The 20,498-nt window shown below is 42.6% G+C and overlaps 2 protein-coding genes across 3 annotated transcripts in view; one reads left to right on the top strand and one right to left on the bottom strand.

Annotated features, from left to right (window-relative positions):
• The window catches only part of SMAP1 (small ArfGAP 1), a 92,636-nt gene extending 90,868 nt beyond the window's left edge, over window positions 1-1,768 (top strand). The window contains exon 11 of one of the 2 annotated variants that reach the window (XM_039730745.1): window positions 780-1,768. In XM_039730745.1, the coding sequence (XP_039586679.1) occupies window positions 780-914 (135 nt within the window). In that variant the 3' untranslated portion in view covers window positions 915-1,768. The remainder of the gene's footprint in view (window positions 1-779) is intronic. The other variant, XM_039730755.1, reaches the window with a different exon arrangement.
• Window positions 1,769-20,498, bottom strand: part of B3GAT2 (beta-1,3-glucuronyltransferase 2) — a 19,273-nt gene continuing 543 nt past the window's right edge. The window contains 4 exon segments of the mRNA XM_039730770.1: window positions 1,769-2,324; window positions 2,404-2,552; window positions 8,969-9,113; window positions 20,113-20,498. The exon segment at window positions 20,113-20,498 is cut by the window's right edge and continues 41 nt beyond it. Coding sequence (XP_039586704.1) covers window positions 2,238-2,324; window positions 2,404-2,552; window positions 8,969-9,113; window positions 20,113-20,498 — 767 coding nt within the window. The 3' untranslated portion in view covers window positions 1,769-2,237.

The following is a 20,498-nucleotide window of genomic DNA, read 5'->3' as shown; positions in this document are numbered from 1 at the left end:
CTCCAAATGCTCTTTTGCTCCTAAACTCATTTTGACATTGAGTATTTAAAATTACAGTGACTTTTGCAGACATTTGTAAAGACTACAAATCATTTTGCAGCAGCTCTGAAGTGAATGTGCTGAATTTTGAATTCTTTCCCACTTTTAGCTAGATGTTAAATTCATGCAAATTTAATTTCATGTGGATTATTTTACTTTTTTTTAAGGAATTACAGAATTTGGGGTAGATTCTTTAGCAGGGGTGGTTGGATAATACTCATGTTTATAAATCCTCCTCATTCTTTGTTGATTGTCACCTAAATGGACAATTTCTGTAAAAACTGAGGTAGTCAAGATTATGAAGTCTCCAAAGAAATGTTGCGGGGAAAAAAAAATCTGGAGCTGCAAGTGCAGACAAGACTATATTACTGGCTTTGCTGTTTCTTTATCACAGTTACTACAGTTTTGTTCGTTAGCTTTGAAACTGTGAAAGCAAACTTTTACCAACCAGCCACTGGCCGCCTCCTTCACATGCTGTCAGTTCTCATGTGACACATACACCAAGTGCTGCAGCCCATTAACTGATGTATGTTGGTGGTTGAAGGGCTCCAGAAAAGCTGGTAGTATGAGAAAAAGCTTAGGAACTTAGATAGAGTCAATATTTTTATTTAACGAGAAATATTTTTAGGGAAATGTACTTGTAACTGGGTGGCTGGTTGGCAGGACTGCTTTTGGCTAGCAGCATGCTGTGTTTCAGTGCCAGTGCTAACCAGGCTCATGTGTGTGTGTGTGCTTTGCAGATGAATCAGCAAATGGCTGGAATGAACCTCAGCAGTTCCAGCAACGTGATGGGCTTTGGCCAGCCCCCCAACACAGCCGCAGGATGGACTGGAAGCTCCTCTGGCCAGACTCTCAGCACACAACTGTGGAAATGAAAGTTGCAATAGAAATCTTTCCCAGAACAGCCACCTAACATTCCTTGTTCAAATACATTTACTTTTGCTGTTCCTTCCATGTACATATATATTCTTTTTCTTTTTCCCCAGCTGTTCAGATTAAGAATATAACTGACTGACCGTGTTGTGGTCTATATTGATTTAAATTTGATGTAGTGAAAAGCAGATCAAATATATTTATACTTCATTGGAAGCATTTTCGTACAATGCATATGATTTCATAGACCATATTAAGAAGCTGCTTAACCACATACTGATTTTTTTTCCCTCAAAATTCTAGATCAAATGTTTGCATATAAGGGATGTAGCTATCATGTTAGTAATATCCAAAAATATGAACCCCAACCCCCCAAAATTACCCAGTAATCCTGTAGAAGGTACTGTATGAACAAATGTTTAATCATATATAAATAGAATGTACATGTATCACTGAGCAATGTTTTCTAGTGTATCAAACCAATTTTGTTTCATCATACATTTCACTGTGATGTTGTTATGGTGTGCATAACAGGGAATGTGGTTATTAAAAGAAAGATAAACCTGGATGTTACTGTAGTTCTACAAATCAATAGTATATTCTTCTAAAGATGAGCTTTTGATGCATTTGATGCATTTGAATTTCCTGTGATAAAGTCTCTGACCTGGCTCAGGAGGCAGGCGCACAGTGTTAAGAGAACTGACAGCACAATATGCATTCAAGGTAACTCAGTGTGAACAGATATATTTTGTCTTGCAGAGAGATCCAGGTTTATGACAGTGATTGTGTTTACATTTTATGGTGCCTCGTAATGATAAAATGTTATTTCCCTATATTAAAATGATAAATCCGTAAATGATTGTGGGTTTTTTATTTCATTATTGTATGACCTGTTTGACTGCTACTTTTAATGAAGTAAAACATGTTCAGTTTGGAGGATCCATTTATACAGATATTTAGACCAACAGTTTGTGAGTTAAAATCAGTTTATAATTACACCATTAAGCTGGATAAATACAAAAAGTATATACATAAATAATGATTTTGAAAATACTCCATCGCAGCCATGTTTATCTATGTGGAAACAGCATTAAAACAAAGGTAAGTGTCAGTTTATTAAGCTGAGAGTTCAGAAATGCATGCAGACAAGTTAGAACAAAGCACACCCACTTGACTTGCTTATTAGAGTCTCTGAAAGCTTCCTTTTGTTTCCACAGCAGTCTGTGAGGTCTCAGGCAGAAGCCGATGACTTTATCTGTCCCAAGCGGAACACGCGCTGCTGCGTCCACTGTCCCGCTCTTGTGTGGGACTGTCCCCCCTCACTGTCATACCTCAATGTTGACTGTGTCCAGGTGGTACTTTGGCTCGTTAGCTAGATTCACCTTCTCTGTTCGGGTGTGCCATACAAGAACCTAGAAAATACCATGGGTGTCAGTAAAGACATCTATGGAGATGACACGAAGGCTTTTCACAAAGTGTGGCAATCGGTACCTTTGTGCAGTTGTTTGCTTTTGGCTCCAGTTCCTCCACTGTTGTTATCTGTTTCAGAAAATCAGATTCTTGCATTCCTGGTTGAGAACCACGACGCTTGAATACGGCTTTGGGATGCGACAGGATCACTTGAAGACTCACAGCAAATCCTTGGAGAGAGGGAGACAGGGAAAAAAGTTGAGAAAAACCTTTAGGCCGTACATTTTTGTGCAGTTATACTTATGCCTAGAAATCTCCCATGTTTTTCTTTAAATGTGTAAATTTGATTAACAGACAGTATTTGGTAGGGTTGTACATCCTGCATTGTATTGTTTTGTTTTGATTTGCCCTTAATATACTATCAGATTTTTTTAATTGCACCATTCCTTCAACATGTTAAATCTTAATTTCTCATCATGTAGATAATATAAGCTTTCTTGCCTGAAAAGTCAGGTATTGCTAAAATCTTGGGTTATTCTTCCTTTCTACTTTTAATTAAGAAATAAACTCAGTTATAAATAAAATAAAATGTATGAAATTTATACTGTACAAACCATTCTACACTTCAAGATGAGAGTCAAGAAGAAAGGTTAAAACACCTTAGAACTGTGATATTTAAATAGCTTTAGCCTGTAGATTTTTAACAGCCTTGTTGAGGAAAGACAAGTCATACTAATGCTCTGCCTTGGGAATGACTTCAACACCAGTAGTCTGCCAAGCAGTCTCAGCTGGTCTGAGCCTAGCACAGCATGGCTCAAAGGATTTATTCAGTGTACACACCTCTCTGCAATGCTTTTCTCTACCCACATGCATCAGGTTCCTTGAAGGGAGACTGCAAACTGAGAAATCACTGGTTTGAACAAACTCACCCTCTGTGAAGAAGCTGCCATGAATCTCTAATTTGTCATTATTTTACAGAACTCTCCCAGTTTCCTTCAGCAGTGCTCAGTCATATGTATGCTTCTTTAACTATGACTCAAAAACTTGACTGATAGACTTTAAAGAAAAATTACATTTGTAACTAACTTCTTTTGTGTGATTGCCAAGCCTACCAAAGAAATCCTTTCTTCATCAGTTCAGAGTGGTTCCAGCTGTCCCTTTATGACACAAATAGTAACGGTTTTGACATCAGTTCTGGAAAACTCTAACATTTAATTCTAAAGCCACTATTAAAATTTTATCAGTTTAAAATTGAGCATAACTTTCTATAACTTAATGTAACCCTCTTTTAGTAGAAATGTCTTGCTGTCGTATTTTCCTTGAAAGTATTTGTGACTTCTATGGGAGCCTTTTGAAGAGGAAAATGTAAGGAGGTAATTACTATATCGCTGTAAAGAAAGGCACACTGAAACCACTTTATCATGGTCTTGCTTGTGGGAAGAAGACAGCAGGAAGTTTCTTTTTGTTTTCAGTAAGAATTTGGACCCTGATGAAGTCTATGGCTTGGGTGTAAACAGGTCCCAGTTCACTGATGCACACAGACAACATTTATACCCTGTGTGTTTGATGTAGCTTTATACATCCTGTCCTGCCTGAGGTACAGAGTAGGTGTCTGCATGGACAGGGCTTACCCACACCCTGCAGTGCAGTCTTGCTTCTCACTCCTTGTAGCCTGGCCATGATGGAGCACAAGGTGGGCTCTGTCCCAGTGCTCTTGGTAGCCAAATGTAATCGTTTGGGAAGAGCTGAGGGTGAGAGTTTAAACTCCCTCAGCTACAGACAGTATGTACAGCCAGCTTGCTGCACCTTGAAAGGGGAGCAGAGACTTAGTCCTGATGAACAAAATGGTCTGCTTCACTTTAGTGGTTTCGGTTAGGTTTTGTTGGCCTTTTTTCCTCACATAAAACAAACTGTAAATTTTGGATGCAACTGGACTTTAATAATTTTGGGGACCAAAAAAAAAATAGTTCTTTTGCATGGGAAAGCATTTTTGGAACCCTGATCAGCTGTGTGAGCTGCTCTTTCTTTTTAAAAATATTTAAGATTCAATCTGCCCATGCATAAAGTAGAAAATGAAGTAAACACCACAATTAGTGTCCTAGATTTTAGTGCACAGAAACAATCTCACTCTAAGCAGAAGAAACAGATTTCTGCTGTTTATCTTTGCAGTGTCAGTGTGGCTCCCTGGACCCATAGCCTATACTTGTCCATACATTAATTTCTCATAATTTCTCTTGTTGCAAGGCTTGCTCCTGTATTGAGAAAATTGCATTGAGTTCTGAGGGTGGATTTCTCCTACACACCGATGTTCAAGTGGGCCAGGGCCCCTGCAAGTGTCATGTGCCCTTGCTACCATGCTATTTCAAATTATCCTTTATCCTTTGAGGATGCTGTGAAAACTGTTGGTGCCATCAAGTAAAAGTTAAACTACAAACTGTGTTGCAGGTGGCAAGAATGTGAGCTACTCTGCACTGACTGGCCTGAGGTTTGTTTCTGTGGTCAGGGTCCATTCAGTCTTTGTTAAAAGAATCTGAAAAAAACCCAAAAAGCAGCATCTTAAAGAGATTAAATACTTCAAGGAGACTTATCTCCTGGCTCTCTAGTTCTTCAGCTCTGCTTTATAATGGCTTTATTTTCACATCTATGACATTTTGTAAGATGGATTTGAGAGAAAACCACTTTCTAGTGACAACTTTAAGTTGACTTAATCATATGTGTCATTTTGGTGTCAGAAATAGAAGAGACAGCGCAAGTTTTGACCAGTCTGGCACTAATTATTTCTCTCAGTAGATAATGATTCTGGGCTAATAGATGAAAAGACAGTGTTGTTTTGAAATCTATCACTAAACAGGGATTTATCTGGGATTACTGTCTCCATTATAGCATAACTGAACAGTGCTTACATGCATACAGTTATTTTACTTAGTCATTATTCCTGCAAGGTCATACTGGGCTTAACTTCACATGAAATGCCACAAGACAATTTCATAGCTGGAGTGTGAAGAGGTGTTTAGGGGTTTTTTTTGTGTTTAATGCAAGGTTATAAATTAAATCTAATTGGCTGAAGAGCCACCTAGATAGGAATTAATTTGTTGGAGGACTTGATACCTGGGAGCAGATACTACATCTGTTCTTCTTTCAATGTAAGCTGTTTCTGTTAATTCACACCTTGACTTGTGTTAGACCAATGGCTTCTGTTAAAAGGCAGAACTATTTTTCTTCATCCAGTTAAACTTCAGCCAGGGTTTAAGGATTTTGTTGCCATGCTTAATGTCATTGCTTCCTGGATGTTCTAGGTAGGCTAGTAGCTGAAGGCAAGCTGGAAACTTGAGTGTTTATCATTTCTGGAGTGTATAAATGCTAATGCTCAGTGCTGGTGTTGGAACAGATGTGCTGGTTTCCACATAGATCAAGATCCCACCTTCAGCTTGGGCTCTGCAGCTTTTGGGTTCTGTTCTCCCTGTGGTGTACTTTTTGGCTTGCAATAAGGCAGAAATGTCTAACCAGGAGATTTTGTAGTTAGGATCAAAGGCATCTGCTGACATTAATTCACCATGAAAGAGGCACTTGATTATAAACCCAATGTTTGAAGCAGTATTTATCCTAGGATGGGAAGGAAGATTCGTGTTTTGTTTTGGTGGGGAGTTTTGAGTGCTGGCTGCCATACCACTTAAATTTCTGTTTGTGACTTCCAGCAGTAGCTCTTTCAGTCAAAATACGCCATGGTTTGCAGTGCCATGAATAGACTGGCATTTTGCACAGGGAACCCTAAGAAATATGAGATGTACTGAAGATCTCATGACTATAGCAAAATTTTAAGAAAATACAACGAAAAAGGTGGTTGCTCAGGCCCTAGCAGAGTTGCCTAGGGCACCGTGGATGAGCTCTGGACCCAAAGTCGAAAATCTGCTGGCCCAGTGATTTACAGTCACATATTAATCTCTGTGACTGAAGTAGCTCCTGGAATCCTAATGCAAAGCAAGCATCTTCCTTCTTGAACAACGTTCACATTAGGAGAATCACAATCTGACTTTTTTCTTGACTGATCCAAAATTCTGGCAGTAAGGAACAGGCCAGAAATACAACAACATTTAATATAGAAGACTTGAATTCAGATCCATACTAAGTAACACAGTTTTTCCTTTCCACCTTCTCTCTCACTTGTCTTCCCCAAGGGTAAGCAAGTCTGTGTCAAACTCTAGACCCCACCTCAATTAAAAACTGAAGCAGAACTTTGGAAATACCAGAACTAATTTGTATGGTGTGTTGGTTGCCAGGCAAGAAGCAACACAGGAAAGAGCTACTTTGCTTGCTGAATCCAGTTTAACCTTGGAGAATAGCAGTGTCAGCCACAAATGTCTCAAAATAAATAACCAATGTTTAATGAACTGACCTAATGTGATTGCCATGAGCAAGTGTGTTTCAAAGAATCTGGGGAGGTTGGCCAGCTAGGGTCATTGAGCTGAACCCAAGGAAATCAACAGGCCCTGAATTTAGCACTGTATTTTGCTGTCTAGAATAAGAATTTTATTTGCTTAAAGTCAGGGATGTGCTTCTGAACAGCCACAAGTTAAATTGGTGATCCCAAACCTTTTAAGCCATCACTGTTCATACCCAGCGTCATGATCAAATTCTTGTGAAAATCACTGTGAAAGATTGTTCGCTAAACCAAAGGGTAAGTGAACCTTACCAGTGCATTGGGACACGAGCACAGAACAGTAACTGCAGACAGCTGATACATCTCCATATCAGTATTACTGTATGCACCTATCCTGTTTGCATGGCAGTATTTTAACAGACATCCTTGATCTTCCTTATGTGCAGCATTTGGTATAACCTAAGTTCCTTGTATATGGAAAAATGCCAATAATGGTCTACAGCCTGGTCTTAGGTTTGGTAGCAAGTCCCTGGAGGTGTGTTGGGAAGTCAGGAGAGAAGGGCAAGGGTAGGAAATTGTATGTTGAGTGCATCCTGTAGCCTGCACCTGCTCAGACACCTATGGAGTTCTGGACTTGCAGTTCTGGTCTGTTTGTGCCCTGACACTGTATTCCTGAGGGGAAGACAAAGATGCAAATTTCACATCATTTTTTTAGCAGTCTACACTGCATCCATTTCTCTCCTTGCTGAAATTAAAAATGAAATTCAATTTCTTCAGTATTTTTTGAAGACTAATAAAAGTTACCTTGCAAAATAGTAACTCTTTGTTTCTGGTTGTGCAATAACTTCCTGTAAGTTTGGCGGGGGGGGTTTGTCTATATGACCCTCCCTTACGTGACTTTTGTCGAAGTACAAGCAGGGAATGCTCCTAATGGACCTGCTTTTCCCTCATACCAGTGATTTAGCCAGCATCTGCAAGGTAAACAACTTAAGGACTTTCCATGTGTATCTTCATGTCTGGGTTAGAATCCCTTGGCCAATGTTGTGTAGTGGCTTTCTGCCTGCTGCTGGTGAATTATGGACCACGCTCTCACCTTTATAATGCCATCGGTAATCCCTTCTGGAGTCCAGTACCAGTATGTGTCTGTAAATCCACAGGGACTGTTCAACTGCACAGCTGCAGTCCCTGACACGCTGCATGGTTTCGGGCATTGAATACCTGCTTGACCCCTGAGGAATGCCTTTATGGGAACACCCAAATACTTATTTTTATGCCAGATCATACTATTGACTTGAAATGCCTCTATAGTGCAGAAAAATTCACCTGATAACCTTTTTGTCTTTGAGGTGATAACAACCATTAGTCATCCTTTATTTACTCTTTTAACCAGTTGGACTGTAAATACTGTACATATTTTTATCAATAATTTAAATTAATATAACAGTACTCTGTTAAGAGGAGAAAAAACTGGACACTGTCCTTTTCTCTCTCTCAAAACATTGGGGTATCAGGATAAAAAAAAAAGTGGCTATTTCTACCCTATTCTTGCCTTTGTATTCCTGCCTTTCCCACCTGAGTACAGAAGATGTCTAAGTGCAAATACCATATCATTTGCTGGGAAACCAGCTTCTGCTGTGTCAGAAATTGGACCTGTGCACAGTGGTGATTCATGTGGCAGTTGTGAATGTATACAAAAGATTGTCTAAGCATGGACTGTCAGCAAGACTGAGCTGTGTGGTGTGCAAACTTCACTGCAGATGATTGATTAGATTCATTTTGAAGCTTTTCTGCCTTCATCTACCAGGCAACAGCTGTCAGTGATTTTTCCCCTAAGCCCAGTGTTTCAAACTATATCCATCTACAGTTATCACTGTCATTCCAAATAACCAATGCAACATGAATAATTTCATGATAAAGTAGCGTTTTACAAGATGAGGTCTAAGAAGGTCTGCATTTATGCTGCCTGGTTTAGATTGATGACAAAATGACAGGCAGGGACTCCTTGCAAGAATTGCTAGGATGAATTAATTTACAATTAACTTGTTTCAGACAGACAATTCATACAACATAAAAGCCGAGTTGCCACATAAAAATAAAAACAAATTAAAGTAAGTTCAGATACCACCAAGCAGCAAATTAATTAGACAAGATGTACAAGCTTAGGATAGTTAGTGCCAAAGGGCTGCGCACTCTGCCAGCACCTCAGAAGTTTAAGAAGCTGCTTAAATGGAGAAATGGAAACATTTGTGTGCCGTGAGGGAGGCTCACCTGCCATGTCGATCGCGAAGGGCCTGTCGGCTCTCCAGCCCGTGTACCAGCCCACCACCTTGCCGTTCTCCACCACGGGCCGCTCGTAGCGCCGGCCGCCCACCAGCCCCACGGGCCACACGGACACCTTGCGCGTCGTCCGCATCTGCAAGAGGCAGGCACAGCGTCACTGCCGGCTCCCTGCGCTCTCCGGCACCGCTGCTGAGCCCAGCAGTCACCGAGACTGGCAATTCAAAAGCAATTCCAGCTCACACGCTGCGGCCCAAGGGCTGCGTGTGCCCACTCCATTTCTGTGAATTCTGCAGCTCTCTAGTCCATAGACATCTCAATTCTACTTTAAATACCCTACTCGTGGTATCTTTTATACCAAGAGTTTTTAAAGCTGTGAAAAAACAGGAGGTTTTGTTGTTTTTTTGGGTTTTCAAAGGCATAGTAGATCTTTTTTATCTGCGAGACTGCAGCATTCTGGCAGTGGGCTAACGTCTATAGATACTGTAGAAACCCAGTGAGAGAAAATAGAATAATAATGATTAATACACACTTCACTATGACAAGTACAATTAGTTTGGGACTTGTTAAAAATGCATTGAATAGAGGAAATTATGACACACAACTCTTTCCTACCTGCAGCAGACCTGAGGTGCAGCTCAGATCTATTAAGGATTCATGAAAAAAGATTGCTAAGGCTAAGTCTTCTTAAGTTCTGTATTTTTCCTTTAAAAGCTCTGCTAAATTTCTGAGAAAGACAAAAAGCAGGCCAGGCAGGATGCTTATTATCACCAGCAACAGTTTTTCCCAGTGATGATAATTAACTAAATGCAAAACTGGAAGTGTGATCCTTATCTAGCATAGAAGAAGCCATAGGTATGAAAAAATTACTGTAGCAAGAAGTGACCATGATTGGGAGTCACTTCAAGAAGAGCATGGAAGTGCTGGGGCATGTACAGAGAAGGGCAGCAAACCTGGAGAAGGGTCTAGAAAGTGAGTTCTGTGAGGAGCAGCTGAGGGAGCTGGGGGTGCTTAGCCTGGAGGAAAGCAGGCTCAGGGGGGACCTTATCTCTGCAGCTGTCTGAAAGCAGGGTGCAGCCAGGTGGGGGTCAGCCTCTTTCCCAGGTAACATTGGGAAACAGCCTCTGGCTGTGCGAGAGAAGGTTAGGTTGGCATCAGGAAAAGAATTCTTTACTGAAAGGGTGTCAGGCACTGGAATGGGCTTCCCAGAGAAGTGATGATGTGACCATCCCTGGAAGTGTTCAATAAACTGGATATGGCACTTAGTGCTATGGGTTAATTGATGTGATATTCAGGCAAAGGCTGGGCTCGATCTTGGAGGTCTTTTCTAACTGTAAAGATTATGAGTCTGATTCAGTGACTTCACATAACTGGTTCAATGGTGCATGTTCTCCAGTAAACAGGAGATGAGATGACACAAACCTTGACACACTGCTCCCCATGGGAAAATCAGACGGTCTGGCGTGAGAACTTGAGCAGGCAAGTGCACCAGCACAGCGACTTGCACAACGTAACCACACTGGTTCAAAAGCCACTGTTTTAACACTGTGCTTTAAATGTGGTTCCATTTAAACGAGAATTAAACTCTTTCAGTGTAATGTGGGCTTCATTTGATCTATTCTAAAAACAGTCTCGTCTTTTGTTGTAATTGAAACTTATTCCTTTGGGAAAGGTTATCCCTTTTTCCTTCCAAGCACTCTTCTCAGCAAAAACAAACACAGTTTTACATATTTGTAACTGCAGTCCCCTATCGATGGATGCTGAAGTAAAAGACAACCTTGGTTAAATATTAAACACTTCCCTCTCTTTCTGCCAAGGTGAAAGATTTATCATGCATATCATCAAGACTCACAGGAGTCACACCAGAAAAAAACAAAGACATCACGTCAGCGTGGTTCACATTTCTAAGCCAGAAGCATTAGCAGATTCTCAGAACTTTCACAGAAAGTGTAAAATACATATTTAAAAATCCACAAAAATGTAGGCACACACAGAAGAGAGACATGCACCTTCTCTCCCTCCAATTATTTGTGTATCTTCAAATTTGTTTATCAGAAATTTCTCTCTTCCACCCTAATAACTGTTGCAAGCTGGAACACCTCACTCAGTAGCAGCAGCTCACAGAGCTTAAGAGCAGGGTATGTATTCAGCTGGCAATATAGGGAATTCTTGTGATAAAGATTATCTCCAAGCCATTGCCTGCTTAATTGCCAGTGAGAGGCTGCCATGAATCTTTCTAAGGTTATTGATAAATGTCTTTACCTGTAACTGTTCTCCCTGCTTAAGTTTAACTTTCTAATCTCTCCCACTCCTCCCTGTAGGAAATGCAGAGTTAGCTATTTGGGTATGGACATTGGCCAAACCTTCTCATGAAGATCTTTTAGCCCTGGTTTTAATGACATGTCTCTTTTGCTTATTTTGCTAACAGCATGTTTATATAAACATCCAAACATACCAGACACGGACACAGGGAATCATCCTGTTGGGCATGTCTACACAGCACCATCAAGCTACTTTCACCCAGCTGTGCCACACCAGTAAATACCACAGGATAAACACACATGGTGCCATTAATACTTCCTGGAAGGTGTGGATACCTGAACAAATTATTAGTGCTCAGAATTGCAGCACTTTGGCCATCCTGTGCCAACTGTCTGTACCTAAACTCAAAATGCCACAAGACAAGGGCAGGCATACTCTGACTGCAAGAGAGTGGCCAGGGCACAGTGCACCCATGCCCTGCCTGTGTGCACAGTAAAAGTTTGGACAGCTCTACTGCAAAATGAGCCAGGTTACACAGGACTTCTGAATTGGGTCAACAGCAGCCTCAGGATCTATGCTGGCAGAACCAGATGGATTTACATTAACACTCTGTGATACACAGTGTTTTGGAAAACCTTGTCAATGGAGAGTATCTCACTGAACCTGGTAAAACCAGCATGAAATGACCCAAGAAGTTTTGAACTAATAATCTGGGGTCAATCTCAGTGTCTATGAGTTATGTCAGTAAAGCCACCATATGTCAGATGCAAGTTTCCCCTTACAGAGTTCCTACTTCTGTCCTTGGGTGACTTTATTCTTGCAGGTTACATTTTTGAAGAATGACATAAGCAGGTGTCAAAAATACAGCAATTCCTTTAAGTAAAAGCTGAAAGAGCACATCTAGACCAGTACTTATGCTAATTCTGAAATACCTCACAGCCTTGGGATATGCTAGGCAGATGAAAGTAGGAATATTTCTTTTAATCTTCTGAGAATAGCATTACTGCAGTTAACATACTGATATGTGAAGGCTGTATTTATGTATGATGGGGGAAAAGCTATTATTTGGATTAAAAGGCCAGCTTGCACCTGGAATTTTATGCTGCTAATCATCAGGACACAAAAAAAGTGATTCAAAAATGTGTTAAATCTGAATAACTTTAGTGCTGTGGGTTATACAACTGCCAAAAATCCTAGGACTTACAAACAGCTTCCCAAATGACTGTTCTATCTGTCATTGTAATGACAGCAGTAGCACAAGCTGTGTTAACACTCAGCATTTAAAGTCCTGGTTGCTTACATGAATGGTATTCATCTTACTTACACTTCACTCTCTGCAAGTCAAGCATCCGCTCTGTCCTAGTTAGACTTCTGTGGTTAACGAGCAGAGATGGGAGCCCACTGGCAGGATTCATCCTGCCTGGCTTGGACAGCTCTCTCAAGGTAGAAGTGCTTTTGTCCTCCATTTACTTTTTGAAAGGGTGTCTTGGGCATAGATGGAGAGTGATGGTGGGGTGGGGAAGATGGTAGAGCAAACCTGAATGAAGTAGGAGGGGGAGGAGAACTGGGAAGGAGTGGGCAAGGAAATGACAGGAGAGATGAGTAACAACTGATCAAAGAAATACCAGTGAGGTGATGGGCATGCAACAGTAAATACAAAAAAAGCAGAATAATCACTGAAGAATAGCAACGAAATGCAGGAAATGGAGCTGAGCAATAAAAGACAGTGATAAAAGCATTGCTAAATTTAGCATCTCATTAGTCAATCAAGAAAAGCTGCTTAATGGGATGCGCTGGACTGATGGATAGGGAAGATACCAAGCCAGTAACAAAATATAAAAGCCCAAGGGGAATGAAGGCAAATGACAGAGAAAAGGAAGCATGGCTGCACTTCCTACAGTGAAAATGCTTCCAGACTGGAACAACAATCCCGCTGTTTTTGCAGCATGATGTCAATGTGTTTCTGTTTGGGATTCAAAGCCCTCTGCAAGGGCAAACCTGCTTCCATGCCTTGTAAGCTTTTTCTCCTTGCAATTTCAGTCCCTGTGTGACTTGTGATCTGTCCTGGTCAGGCTACAGGTTCACATCCATGCTCACCATCCTCCCCCACACCCCTGCTCATCCCAGTGGTATTCCAGCAGATTTCTATGCAAAATTCCAATTTATTCCTACCAAAGACAGGATCTAGAGCCCCTTCACTACAACAATTCCTCAGGACAAAATGTTATGGGTGAAAGCATAAGCACAGCCAGGTTCCCTGTCAGTTCTCACACAGTTCTCTGCACTACTCATAGGCCATTTAAAGACAAATTCTGCTTCAACTAAACTTATGTGAGAGCCCTACAGCTCAGCCTGATGCTGTGCCTGTTCACTGAGGCTTTGGACAGAGCTCCTGCCCCCATTTACCATCATTTCACAGGAGGTACCCAGTCATAGAAAACCTGTGCCAGTGGCTTTTGTGGTTCAGGGACTGCAATGCTTAGGGGTTAGCAACTTCAAAAGGCAAGTTTGTTGTTGGCAAATTTTGCTGTGAAAGGTATTCTCCATGGGAACACTTGTAGAAGGGATCTACAAATCAAAAAATTGTCATTCCTTGATGCAGCCCCCTCTGCAGCTCTCACAGGTGATCTGCTTCACCATCCTCCCTGCTAGAAAGCCTTTTTTCCAAGCATCTGCTTTAAACCTCCTCTGCTGTTTTGTACACAATCTACATTGCAGAGAGAGGATAGTTTAATTCCCCCTTTTCTCCAGCAACATTTTATATATAAGGTACATGACTAATGTTTCTAAATTATACCAGCATCTTTGGGCACAAATGTCAATATTGCTTCCCTGCAGAAGAAAACTGTACCAAATTTAACTAAAGCAGTTTGCAGCCAATTTCTGTGGACTGGGACAACTTCCAAAACATTTGCTACTCATTTTACTTCTGGGCCCTTTTTACTGGTTGCCTCATTCTAGTCCCTATCATTCCACTGGGTTGTGTTCACTGCACCTCTGAAGAGCTGCTGACCCCATGTAATTAATTTCCTAGCGACAGTATCAGTTTCACAGGTAAAACTGCTGCTGCCAGTGCAGAAACAGAGAGTACTTGGTACTTTATAACCAAGCAAAAACCTGTTTCAAATAGCCCTTTTTTCTTCTTTTTGTCACTGTTTCCTCTCATTTTTAAGCTATTTCATTCCCTGCCAGTCTTCTCTAATCCAGCCTCTTTAGCATAGGTATTACATGTCTACGTGGAAGAAAAATGTCAGTGTGCATTTAAAATCTGTCATGTACTCCTAAATCATTTATATACTAGAAAGGTATTTAATGCACTGCTAACTCATATTTGGATCACTTTTTATTCTGAAAAAAATAACTAATGACTGCCAGCTAATATTTAATTCTGCCGAGACTACTGAATGTTATTTTTAAGACTATTATAAAAATCTGATTTTTCCAACCAGCTCCAAGAGATACAACAAAAGATTTTCATGTTTTCAAAGATAAAGAGATTCACTTATACTACTTTTAAATCTTTTGCACAAATATATCCATTAAAAAATACAAAGAAGTTAGCTTAATACAGTGTATAAAAATTAGAACAGTTATGTAAGTGTTATTGAAGGAGCACTAACCCTTCCCTAGTCAAAGCTGGAAAAAACAGTAAATATTCACCTCTTCTATAATGCATTTTTGAGTTCCCCTCAAAATATTTTATAAATATGATCACAGAAAAACTGAAGCCTGTGTGACATGCAATGCCTGCAAGTATTTCTGTTCTATTTTTTAATAACAAGGAATTATTTTTTTAGGCTACTGAAATGGCTGTTAAAAGCCATTAGAATATCTGCCATCTTCATACATACCTTTTGAGAGTTAAGGGCAGGAACACATAAAGAAAATTCTTACAGTCTGAATCTGTGGCTCTTTGAATCCTGAGCTACCTGTAAAGGGTACCTCAACCTGGGGAGAGCAGGATGAGCTCTGTCCTCTCACACCTCCTTTCCAGCTTCAACTCTACCATCATATTCAGGCACTCTTGTGCAGGCAACAGCTACAGCAAACTGAATTCTGGTCCACAGCTCAGTGGGCAATAGGACTAACTGCTGAGCTGCTGAAGTTCGGGTCTGGTTTCTTTACCTCAAAAATAACAATCAGGGCTGCGATCTACTCTGAATCCCACGCTGCAGGGCTGTATCCACATCACACCTTAGAGTGTGGATTTCTCTAAGGAGACCCAGTCTGCACATCCTCTCATTGCACTCAGACAAGAGAGTGGGATGTGCCACACTTGCATGCACCCAGCAAACATTGCCAAGAAATTCTGGCCATTGATGACCAGGAGGGTGGCAGAGAGGGGAAACATGGTTTTAGATAAGAGCACTTTAATTTCAAATATATCTCAGTTTAGATGTCTGAACAAAACACAAGCAAAAGTGTCAGAAATAACCTAGACAGGAATCTAAAAAACTCAGTGTGTTTTTGAATGCAGCAAGCTCACTGAAGACCTTTACTCCTCTTCTTGTACTCCTCATGCTGCTCACCTTTGAAGGTTTCAGGGCAGTCTGAACAATCAACAGCAGAGTGGATCTCCAACACTAATTCCTCCAATTTGCACACATATCCAAACATGGACCATGGAAGTGATGGCCTTTGGCCAGCTACTCAGCATATGGAAAATGCAGAGAAAATGCCTGAGACATAGAAACATGAATTCTGTGAAGAGTTAAGGGAAGTGGAACTCAGCTGTCTGTCTTCAGTTTCCAGTGCTTAGGTTAATCCTGTTTTCAAAATCTCTCTCTGAAGGTGGAATGCCAGTATTAGCTAAGGTTTTTTTTCCTCTAGAAGTTTAAAATGTGAAATCAGCAGTTGCTAGGCATCAGTCACAATATTACAATAACTTGCATTCAGGAATAAGATGAAGCACAAATGCACCAGAAACTATAAGAATCACTCCAAAATGAACAGCGTGTGGTAAAAAATAGAAGCTATGGTGAGTCATGTAGAAACATTTGTAAAACATCTTAAATATAACAGTTGGAATTTCAGGCCTTTCAGTGGCTTTTTTATGAAGGCAGGCTGACTTTTAACATAACAGGATTTTCAGAAAGCAGACTTGTTTTTGATGGAGAGATGCACAAGAAAACCTCCAAATGAACAGAAAATACATAAATTATTTCTGAGATTTAAATCCCAAAATAATAAATGACAAAATACAATATGCCAGAACCACAGGCATTAGAGTAAAAGCATGATTTTTCACCTGATGACCACTACACTCTCAAGCAGAAAGTGTTGGGAATGACTCTCTACTCCTGGAAATATTTCTTCATCATTGTGAAATTCTTTAGAGTACTAAAAGGGATGCAGCAATCAGTGAATAGCTTGGTTTCTTCTCTGCAGCCTTTCCATGGGAGGTGAACCTTTTCTAACAAAATGCTAAACTGAGCCATTGCTGTAGCAGCAGAAGGACAAACCAGGCTCTCCACCTTATTCTAGAAAGGACAACTAAAACTGTTTAGACCCTGCCCAGTTGAACTTTAGGGACATAGTTTCACCAGTCAAAAACTGGCCTATCTACCCACATGCCATCATAGGTCTTAGGAAAAAAGATAAACAGCAGCCAAGGGTTCCAGATTTACTACAGAAGGTGACATTTTCCAGACTACTTTAAGCTGGGGTTTTTTTCCTGATTTCCATTAAACACACTTAGCTTAGGTCTACTGGGCCCAGCTCACTCCACATCAAATATAAAGTACTCATTCCTGTAAGAACCAGGCAGAAGTGCTTTGTGCAGAGATTAGAATTTCTTCATCAAAAGCTCTCAGAAGTATCCCATGGCATTCCATGTCAAAGCATGTTCCTTTTTGATCATGGCCTCATGGTTTATACACTACAGCTCACAGAAAAGCCTTTGCTGACCTTGCTTTGTTAAAAGGCTCCATCTCCTATAAGGACACCAGGGAAACCCACAGCAAAAGAGCTTCCTTAAACCCCAATCCTTGACGACATGCAGTTCCCTTGCTCGCCTTCTGCTCCGCAGTCCTGCTTGTTTGACCTCTGAGCAAAACATTTTCCTAACTCAAATGTTCCTCTCATGCTGGCTTTCCAGTCCTAACCCATCTTACTTCCCATCTCCCCGAGGCCCCACTGGTGCCCTGGAGCCAGCTTTGGCTCAGCAGCAAGCATCACAGAGGGCAGAGCTGCTGTCCCACAGTGCAGCAGGTGTACAATGTGCACACCTGCCTGCAGTGCTGCTGGCCCTGGGGGCCGCACGCCCCTGTGCCCGTGTCAGTGACCTGCTGGAAGTGACACAGCCAGCACGGGATGCTGCTTGGATGAGAGTTCAGAGCTCCTGTCTCGTCCTACATTTAAACTACTCCCTCCTAGTGAGCAGACTGCAGTTTATCAGACCTCCTTGGGGAAAGCAACTGCTGGTCTGGAGAATTGTTCCTGGCAGGGCAACAAACTGAAAAAACTCCCTCTCAGGTATAGTTACCACCATTTTTATAGCAGCAATTACTACCAGATTTCATCTGCAAACAATGCATTCTGAAGCTGTTCTCTTCATGCTTGGAGAAGACAAGTATAATTTACGTTCATAAATCAATCAATTCCTGAAGGGGAGATCAGGATTTACCACAGGGCTGTCAAGCCAGAATCCATGAATACATAGATTTTCTTTTATCGAGTCAAGAAGCAACCAGCCCTCTAGCAGTGCCTCGACTGCAAAATCAGGCTCCTGGCTCGCTCTAAATGTAGCCTCCCACACGTAAAGGCGCATCCCCTTGGCAGAGCCTGCCAGTGGACTTTGCCAGGTCGGCAAGGCATTCCCACCCAGAGACCCTGCCAGCAGCTCCTCAGTGACCCCAAAACAGTCACAGGAACTCACAGCGGCAGCTGAAGCAAAAGCTCCTTCTCTGCTCCTGTAACTGAGAGTTCCCAGCTCCCCATTTCTCAGGGAAAACTCATTCATGCATGTGTGTCTGCCTGGGAACACCAGGCTCAGAACAAACAGCTCTTTCCCAGCAGCTCAGTGCAGGGGAAAGGGAAGCCTTAGGGTTGCAGAGGTTCATGCTGGAGGTTACAGTCCTTGTTTGCAAGAGGAAACACAGGTTGCCTGTTGTGCTTGCAGATCTCAAGGTTAACCCTTCAGACAGCTTTATCCATTAATTTTGCTGCATTTCCTAGCTAATTAGAGAAGTAATTTGTACCTTTCTGTTTCATAATTCACAGCAACTAGTAGAATAATGATAGAAATTTTAAAAGAATAAATGTGACCAGACTCCTTTTCAATAGCTATGGAGCAATCAAGAGAAATGCCAGCTAATACTGTTCCTTCAGCTTGTCCCTAACATTGGTACTCAACAACAACAAAAAAACAAAAAAAAAAGGAAGAAAAAAAAACCCAAAAAAATCACAAAAACCTCCCAAACAAACAGTATATATTTGCCAAATATCTTTTGTCCCACATTCCTCATTGTGCCAAAGTGTATTTTCTGTTTCTATTAACTGACTCCCTAAGATGCAGTCAAATTAGCCTTATTTCTACAAATACACGTGAGCATTCCCGTAACATCAAAGATGGGTATGTGAAATTACTCCGCATTATATTGCACTGAGCACAGCTATGAGAATTTTTAAAAAATCAATTGCAACAAAGGTTTAGCCTCGAGGCAAAGGTCCTTAAATTAGCAGCTTCAATGCTGAATGCCAAGTGGGCAAAAGAAGTAGGGCATCCCTGTTGAATGGGGAGCCCGCACCTGCCCACACACTGGAAATGGAAAAGGATGCATTATGAACCTAAACACAAGCGAACCCAAGCATTTCTAAACCAGCTTTCCCTACGGGATTGCGCTCCGCATCTCTGTGTATCACGTTCACTTCAGCTCTCTGTGAAGCACGCGAGGAAGGGCGCAGCCAGCGGCAGGGGAGGGGGTTCGTTCACCTCGAGCACAGCTCTGTCCCCCGGCACCGCGCACACACCGCAGCGCGCCGCAAGTGCTCTGCTGCCAACTCACTTTCCTGCTTCCTCCCTCACTTCCCCGCCAAGGTTACTCTCCTAGCTGTCACAGAAGATCTTTCTTCTACTGTTTTATGTCCACTTATTAAACACCCTCCTTCCTGCCAGGGGCAGCCCAGAAAGCAAGCTGGATATCCTCTGCCCCGAGCGTTTGCCAGTTCCCACCACAATGAAACAAAGCCCTTCACCAAGGGGAGGCAATGAAGGCAAAAACAGGTCCCTTCACAAAAGAGACTCCTGAAAGGGCGTTCAGTCAGTTACACGAGCGATTTGCTGCTTTTAACAGCGAAAGGCTTCAGAAAGGCAACTAACTCCACGTGAAGAAGCCGGCTCTGGCTTAATTCATTAGGGCCAAGGTAAAAACTGAAGGATGGCGAGTCCTGATGTGAGTTTGCCCTACAGGGAGAGGGGTGCAGCCTGAAAAAAATAAACCAAGGAGCACTTTTCAACCCAGTTTTGACAAAAACACAGGATCCCTTAAAAAAACCTTAAACTTGCCTCGCTCGGCAGCAAAGTGAGAAAACAGTAGTAAAAAGTTGGGGGAGCATGGAGAGGAGAGACAAGAAAGTTAAAATCAAGAGAGCGGTGGTCACACAGAGGCAGCCCCGGGGAGCCCGGGTGAGGCACGGGCACTGCAAGCTCTCCGGGCGGGGAGAGGGCTCGACTGCCCCGTGCCCGGAGTTTTTGGTTAAGGGACACCGAGTTCGCCGCAAAGCGGGGATGGGAACAGCCCGGCGCGGGAGCCTGAGGAGGGGGAACGGCAGGAGCCAGAGGGGAGGCGGGGAGCGGGCATGGGGACGCGGCGGGCGGCTGCGGGGAGCGGCGGAGCGTGGCGGCCGAGCGCAACCCCCTGTCCCGCACGCACCTCCTGGAACAGCTCCAGGCTGTAGGTGTTGTCGTCGTCGGCGAAGAAGAGCACGCCGGGCTGCGGGGGCGGCAGGTGCTGGTGCCGCTGCCGCAGCCAGGCCAGGCCGGCGTTGCGCTGCTCGGTGGCGCGGGGCAGCCCCGGGCGCTTGTAGCGGCGCGGCGTGGGGACGTGCAGGTGCGTGCAGGGCAGCCCGGCGCCCGCCACGAAGCGGGTCACCAGCTCGCTGCGCGCCGCCGCGTCCTCCACCAGGATCCAGTGGAGCCGCGACACCTGCCGGAAGGTGTTGGCCAGGCGGGTGAGCTCGGCCTTCTGCACCGGGCGGCTGTAGGTGGGCGTGATGGCATAGATGGTGGGCAGCGCGGCCTCGGGCCGCCGCCGCGGGG

The sequence above is a fragment of the Passer montanus genome, unplaced genomic scaffold (assembly GCF_014805655.1).
Source record: "Passer montanus isolate IOZ18808 unplaced genomic scaffold, ASM1480565v1 scaffold11, whole genome shotgun sequence".
Taxonomy (NCBI): Eukaryota; Metazoa; Chordata; class Aves; order Passeriformes; family Passeridae; genus Passer; species Passer montanus.
The sequence above is the reverse complement of the archived record's forward strand: the minus strand, read 5'-3'. Positions and strand labels throughout refer to the sequence as shown.